This window comes from Miniopterus schreibersii (genome assembly GCF_964146895.1).
Source record: "Miniopterus schreibersii genome assembly, chromosome: 2".
NCBI classification, from domain to species: Eukaryota; Metazoa; Chordata; class Mammalia; order Chiroptera; family Miniopteridae; genus Miniopterus; species Miniopterus schreibersii.
Genome location: NC_138102.1, coordinates 69951630 through 69958117, shown reverse-complemented (window position 1 = coordinate 69958117; position 6488 = coordinate 69951630). Strand labels below are relative to the sequence as shown.

General features: G+C 57.8%; 1 protein-coding gene across 3 annotated transcripts; it reads right to left on the bottom strand.

The window, feature by feature from the left end:
- Positions 1-1259: 1259 nt before the first annotated feature.
- PCDH8 (protocadherin 8) lies at positions 1260-5935 on the bottom strand. Of its 3 annotated transcripts, XR_013998315.1 has the most exons (4): positions 3377-5935; positions 3086-3236; positions 2693-2900; positions 1260-2219 (listed from the first exon to the last, which is right to left on the bottom strand). XR_013998315.1 is itself a non-coding variant. In XM_081130410.1 (3 exons), exons 1-3 carry the CDS (start codon positions 5720-5722, stop codon positions 1846-1848), a joined length of 3219 nt encoding a protein of 1072 aa, XP_080986536.1. In that variant the 5' UTR covers positions 5723-5935; the 3' UTR covers positions 1260-1845. The 3 variants fall into 3 exon arrangements, 2 of the variants coding, with proteins under 2 accessions (XP_080986536.1, XP_080986537.1); XM_081130410.1 differs by having other exon boundaries at positions 3086-5935; XM_081130411.1 differs by lacking the exon at positions 3086-3236.
- Positions 5936-6488: the final 553 nt, after the last annotated feature.

The window sequence follows — 6488 nt, the reverse complement described above, 5'->3', positions numbered from 1 at the left end:
CAAGTTCAGCTCAGGCTCAACTCAGGTTCGTTGCCTGTAGAAACCACGGAACTTTGCACAGGCATTGTGGGTGGCGAAGCACTTGTGTGTGCCTACCCTGCTGTTCAGCTTGGAGCCACCACTGGTTTCAATTATGACTTCAACAGGCAGCTTTGAGGGCTCCTCTGTTCATTACAGTGCCTCACACTCTATAATTAGTAATAAAGGAACACAGGCACTTCATAAATATAAAGGGCTAAACAGTAATCAGGCAGTAAAGGCAATGCATTGGGACTTTTCCACCTAACACTTTGTTTCTTTCAAGTTAAAAAACAAAACAAAAAACTTGTTGCTTCATTTTATTTTTTTGCCTTGAATAATTGGGCTTGAATTTAATCCTGGCCACTTATTAGCTATGTGACTTTAGGCATTTTACCTAACCTCACTGTGCCCCAGTATGGTTTTTTAAAAAATTTGTGAAATGGAGATAATGATAGCTCCCATCTCATGGGGATTGATTGAGGATTAAATGAGATAATTCACGCAGAGTGCTTTGTAAGGAGCTTCGCTCATGTAAAAGCTTGCTCATTAAATGTTAGCTCTCATTATTATCTTTTTAATTTCAAATGACATGAATGCATAGAGTGTACGACATAGGTCTTAAAAACCTTCCATTATGTACATTTTCAAACGGAAACACACAAATAGATTGGTATAATTACCCCTTACACACATGTACCCATGCTGGCATTGTGATCAATATTTCATCGGTCATTTCACATAGCAAAATTTAAAGCAAATTCCAAGCATCATGTTATTTCACCCATAAATTTGAGTGTCTTTTTGATATTAACATCCCTAATATGCTAAAAGCTCCTTGGGACTATGTTTTCCTAACCTTGAACTCCAGCTCCTAGGAGTTACTATGGTTATAGTAAAAGCTCCATCAATGTTTGTCTAATTAGTGAATGAAAAGCCCAAACTGCTTTTCTTGACTTAATGGTAGATGCTCCATAAACATTTGTTGAGTGAATAGGCAAGGGCAGGAATTTTGTAGAGTCCTTAATGTTTATGGAGATGCACATGTTTTACAAAATCAACAAATATTTTTAATACTTTGGTGAGGCTCTCCAATACTTGAACCCCATAGGTTTAATATTGCAGTGAACATTAATAATGCCCAAATACTTAGCCTATCCAAGGTTTAATTCTGGTACTCAAATTATTTGTGAATGTCTGACTAGGCAACTTCATGAAAAGCAATGAGCAGATTCTTCAAACACATGACAAATCCTTTATTACTGTGCTTATAAGTGACACGGTTTACAGAAAACCAAATGTAATTAAATAACATTGAACTTGAAATCTACCACAGACTCAAGATATACAAGTTATACTTGGCAAGGCAAAACTTCTCAAACACTAGGTTGTTTCAGGTAAAAGATAAATGTCCGTTAAGTAATTCCAACATGTTTTTGTTTTTTTTTTTGTCTTACAGACATTTCCTTTGGCAATAACTTCCACTTTAGCTTTTATTATATAAAAATATAACAAAATTTCATTATATACAAACATTACATTACACAATGTACAGGTTAAAAACACTAAGAAAATGGCAAGCTGCAAGTGAAACTAAAGTCAATAGCATGATAAGAAAAATTAAATACGGCACACATTTCATAAAAATTACATTAACTACATTTTTGTTTGCAAATACCAAACAGTACCAATGTGATTGGAAATAGTTTCCAACAACTTCATTTTAAGGCACATCTTGCATATTTATATATACAACACTGAAACCGGTCAATAACTTAGGGGCTTCTCAGAGTGACCTGTATATGAGCGACGACATGCAGCAGGGGGTTACACATTTTCATTGGCTTCCTTCTTTGGAGACAGGTACCTGCCAGGGGAGGACTGATAGAGGGGTACCCCGATCTCCTGCAAGTCTGGGAGCCTCCCGGGACGAGGTGGGGAGAGCAGAGTGACTGTCCTGTCATAGTCTCTATGCAGCACTTTCTCATAGACACTCTGCAGCCCCACTGTCTTGGGCAGCTGGGCCTGGTAGTAATGGTCTCTGCGCAGAGGATCCCGAGGCAGCGATGTGCTCTTACAGAAGGTTGACATCTGGGCTGGTGGGTGGGCCGAGGGATGAGCGTTGGGCCCTCCGCACGAGGGGCTCCAGCAGCGGTCAGAGTGGCCCAGGATCTTGCACTCAGCCGTGCAAGCCCACAGCCCTAACATAAAAGGGAAAGGGAGAGACCGTGATTATTCCTGAGATTCCTCGAACGCTTCCATCTTCAGAATGTCAGAAAGGGGGGGGGGGTGGCTGAAAAGGAAAGCCTGTATGGGGATGAACGCCACTGCTTCCTGCAAAGCCGCCTAACTCTAAGTTGGCTCATTTTCTTTTGCTGGAAGCAAAAGCCAAAAAACCCCAAAACAAAACAAAACCCCAAACCCCAAACCCCCTTAACAGATAGCAAGCCTCACCCCTAACTCGGCCTACCAGGATGGGGTCGTGCTTAATTCAAACCGTGAAGCTGCCTCAACCTTGCGTTTTAAAAATTCACTTTATGGGACCTGCCAACTGCAGGACTGAAAAGAGTGGGGAAGGGGGAGCGGGGCTGGGAGCGGAGATGAGGGGAGGGGAACAGTGGCAAAAGGGGAGGGAGAGGGGAGGCTCAACTCGGTGGGAAAGCCAGGCCCTCACCACTCTGCATGTGGTTGATGAGATCCTTCTTCAGGGCGTCCCCGCTGATGTCCGAGTCGCTGTCGTTGAAATCACTGTCCCCTTTGCCGCTGTCTTTGCCGCTGAACTTCTCCGCTTCCCGGCCGGAGATGGTGTTGAAAGAGTGTCCTTTCCAGACCGCCACGGGGGGCGCCGCCTCCTTCACGAACCCCGGGGAGGCACCGTAGGGCTGCAGCGGGGAATGAGGGAGGCGGGGGTGAGGGTTGGGCAGGAAGCAAAGCAAAACAAAACAAAACAACACGCGCGACAGGTTAGCACCCTTGGAGCACGCCCACCCGGACCCCCCCAGCGCCTTCCCCCAGCCTGTCCAGCCTCGGAGCACCGAGCGGGCGCCCGGCCGAAGGAAGGCCTCACCTCGGCGTGCGCGCCGCGGAGCCGCTGCTGCCCCTCGAAGTGACAGGAGCTTTCCCCGGTGGCGCTGCCGCCCTCCGAGCCCGGCACTTCGGCTGCCGCGACCGCGGGCGGGGGCGCGTCGGCCGCGGGGCTGCCAAAGGGCGCTTTGCCGCTGCCAGGGAAGGTGAGCACGTCGAACATGTTGGGCCTGGGCCCGGCTCCCCGGGCGGCCTCCTCCGGGGAGCCAGGAGCCGAGGCGCCGCCGCCCGCCGCCCCGGGCCGCTCTTCCCGGCGGGGCCCCCCTTTGCGCACCTCCTTCTTGCGGCGATTGCAGGTGGTGGCGATGGCGATGATGGCGGCCAGCAGCAGCGTGCAGCTCCCGGCCAGCACGATGATGACGATCAGCGGCGTGTCCCACTGCAGCGCCGGCCCCGACGCCGCGAGCCGCGAGCCCGGCGGGCGAGAGCGCTCCGGGCCCCCCGCGCTGGCGGGCGCCACCGGCCCACGCCCGCCGCCGGCTGTCACCACGAAGCTGACCGTGGCGGTGGTGGAGAGCGGGGGCCGGCCGCCGTCGGACACGACCAGCAGCGCCCGGAACACGCGGCCCGCCGGCTCCTGCGAGAGGTCGCTGGTGAGCACGATCTCCCCCGTGCGGCGGCCGATGGCGAAGGCTTCCCGCGGCTCCTGCTGCAGGAGGTCGAACGCCAGCTCCCCGTTCGCCCCCTCGTCCGCGTCCCGGGCCTGCACGCGAGCTACGGCCGTGTCCCTTGCAGTGCGCCCGGGGACTGCCACTTCCAGGGAGCCGTTGGCCGGCGCCGGGTGCACCAGGACCGGCGCGTGGTCGTTCTGGTCCAGCACCCGCACTTGGACCAGCGCGCTGCTGGAGAGCTGCGGGACGCCGCCGTCGCTTGCCTGGATGCGCACGTCGAGCTGGCGCAGCGTCTCGTAGTCGAAACTGCGCAGCGCATAGATGGCCCCGGTGGCCGGGTCCACTGAGACGTAGGTGGACACGGCGCCCCCAGCGCGGCCCACCTCGGCCTCCAGCAGCCGGTAGGTGACCTGCCCATTACGGCCCAGGTCCGGGTCCCGGGCAGCCACCGTGGCCAAGTAAGCGCCAGGCGGGTTGTTCTCGCGCACCGACACCTCGTAGACCCGCTGCGTGAAGAGCGGCGCGTTGTCGTTCTCGTCACCCACGCGCACCGTGTACGGCCGCACGGTGCGTAGCGGGGGCGCGCCGCGGTCCTCCGCCACAAGCGTCAGGTTGTACTCGGCGATCCGCTCGCGGTCCAGGGAGGCGGCGGTCACCACCAGGTAGCTGCCCGCGTAGGCCGGCTGTAGCCGGAAGTGCTCGTGCCCGTAGAGGGCGCAGCGCACCTGCCCGTTGGCGCCCGAGTCCCTGTCCGAGGTGCTGACCAGAGCCACCAGGCTCTCGCGTGCCGCCCCCTCTGGCACCAGAGAGATGGCACCGGCCTCTGGAGTCCCGGGCCCAGTAGGCGAGGTCGTGTCCGCCCCCTCCAGAGCGGCGGCGGCGGCGGCAGCGGCGGCGGCGAAGGGCGAGGCGGCAGGTGCGCCCGGGGCGGCCAGCGGGGTGATGGAGATGTCCGGCGCGTTGTCATTGACGTCGCGGATGCGCACGATGACCTTGCAGGTGGCGGATCGAGGCCCGGGGCCACGGTCCTGCGCCCGCACGTCCAGCTCGTAGGTGTCCTGGCGCTCGTAGTCCACCTGTCCCGCGAGGGTGAGGCGTCCGGAGCGCGGGTCCAGGCGGAAGAGTCGGCGAGCTTCGGGCGGGGTGCGGGCGCCGAAGGAGAACACCACTTCGCCATTGGGGCCTTCGTCAGGGTCGGCCGCATCCAGGTCCAGCAGCAGCGACCCCACCGGCGCGTCCTCTGCCAGCTCCACCTCGGCCACCGCGCCCTGTGGGAAGGCCGGGCTGTGGTCGTTGGCATCCAGAACACGCACGCTGAGGGCGGCCGTAGCAGAGCGCGGCGGGCGTCCACCATCCTGGGCCACCAGCTCCAGGCTGTAAGCGGCCTGGCTCTCGCGGTCCAGCTCCTGCAGCAACACCAGGTCGGCACACTGGGCGCCGTCCGCTCGCGTCTGCAGTTCCACGCGGAAGGGGCTGTGCGGCTCGGCCAGGCGCACGCTCTGCAGTCCGTTAGCGCCCACGTCTTCGTCCACCGGCACCTCCAGGGGGATGCGCGTGCCTACGGCCGCGCCCTCGGACACCTCCACGGGGACCTGGGCCCGTGGGAAGCGCGGCGCGTGGTCGTTGACGTCCCTCACCTCCACCTCCACGTGCACCAGCCGAAACTGCTCCTGCGAGAAGCTGACCACGTCGAAGGCCAGCACGCACTGTGGGGCTTGGCCGCACAGCCGCTCGCGGTCCAGGCCCGCGTCCCCGACGGTCAGCTGCCCGTCGCCCTCGCGCACTCGCAGCAGCGAGCTGTTGAACTGCTTCATCAGGCGGAAGCTTGTGTCTCCGGACACTTTCATATGCAGGTCCTCAGCCAGGGTCCCGATGACCGTGCCGGGGGCGTCCTCCTCGAAGGTGCTGTATCTCACCGTCTTGCTCTGGGCCACTGAGAGCACCCAGCAGAGGCTGAAGAGCTGCAAAGGTAAAAGGCAGGGGCTACCCCCGCGCCTTACTAGACTCATGCTGCCAGCCCCAAGTGCTATTCCAAAAGGCTGAAGAAAAGATTCCTCTCTGGTTTGCAGGTCCGGACGTGAGCCCCAGGCTTCTCGGAGCACGCTTTTTGCCAGCCCCGTGCGGGAGAAGTGCGCCGGCTGCAGCTCCCGGGCTCCGGCGGGCTCTGAGGACGCGCGGCGGACCGGTCCTCACTCGGCACCTCGCGATCCCTCCCTCTGGCGAGCTGCTGCTGCTGCTGTTGAGCAGCCGCGCGACGCCTCCGCTTTTATAGCAGCCGATATGCAAATCACCCGAGCCAGGCAGCCAATGGCGACCTAGACCTCGCGCCGCTCCTACACCAGCCTCTGACAATCCCTTTAATGTGGAAAGGCTTAGAGCGGAAAACAAGAAAGGAAAATTAGGGGATCTTTCCTTTGTTTCCTTAACTCCTTTTGCTTTTCCTTTCCTGCGTGTAGAGGAGTTGGCACAGATTTTGTTCATTGCGCCCCTCCGGCGCAGGCTGCTTGATCTCACAACACGCTGGGATTTAGCCCCTGCGGCTCGGGGACCCCCCCCCCCCCCCGTTCTGCACCTCGGAGGCTCCGGCGCTCGCAGCCCGCTCTCCGCTGGCCCGCTCCGCCCGGCGAGGCTCCGCTCGCCTTCTCTCCCACGGCGCTCTGAATAGCCTCTCGATTAGGAGCCCAGAGGAGAAGGGAAAATGGATTTTATTCAAATGTGTGTACGCAATTGTGTTTCGCTCGTGTGAGCCCCGGTGGTCAGAGTTGCCGCTTCTCC

What these genes read in the sequence shown, in the direction of transcription:
- PCDH8 (XM_081130410.1), bottom strand. Translation starts at nt 5,722, where the DNA reads ATGAGTCTAGTAAGGCGCGGGGGTAGCCCCTGCCTTTTACCTTTGCAG. An exon ending in TCCGCGGCGCGCACGCCGAG is followed by an intron (nt 2,901 to 3,085) that starts GTGAGGCCTTCC and finishes TCCCCGCTGCAG; the next exon opens with CCCTACGGTGCCTCCCCGGG. An exon ending in CATCAACCACATGCAGAGTG is followed by an intron (nt 2,220 to 2,692) that starts GTGAGGGCCTGG and finishes CTTTTATGTTAG; the next exon opens with GGCTGTGGGCTTGCACGGCT.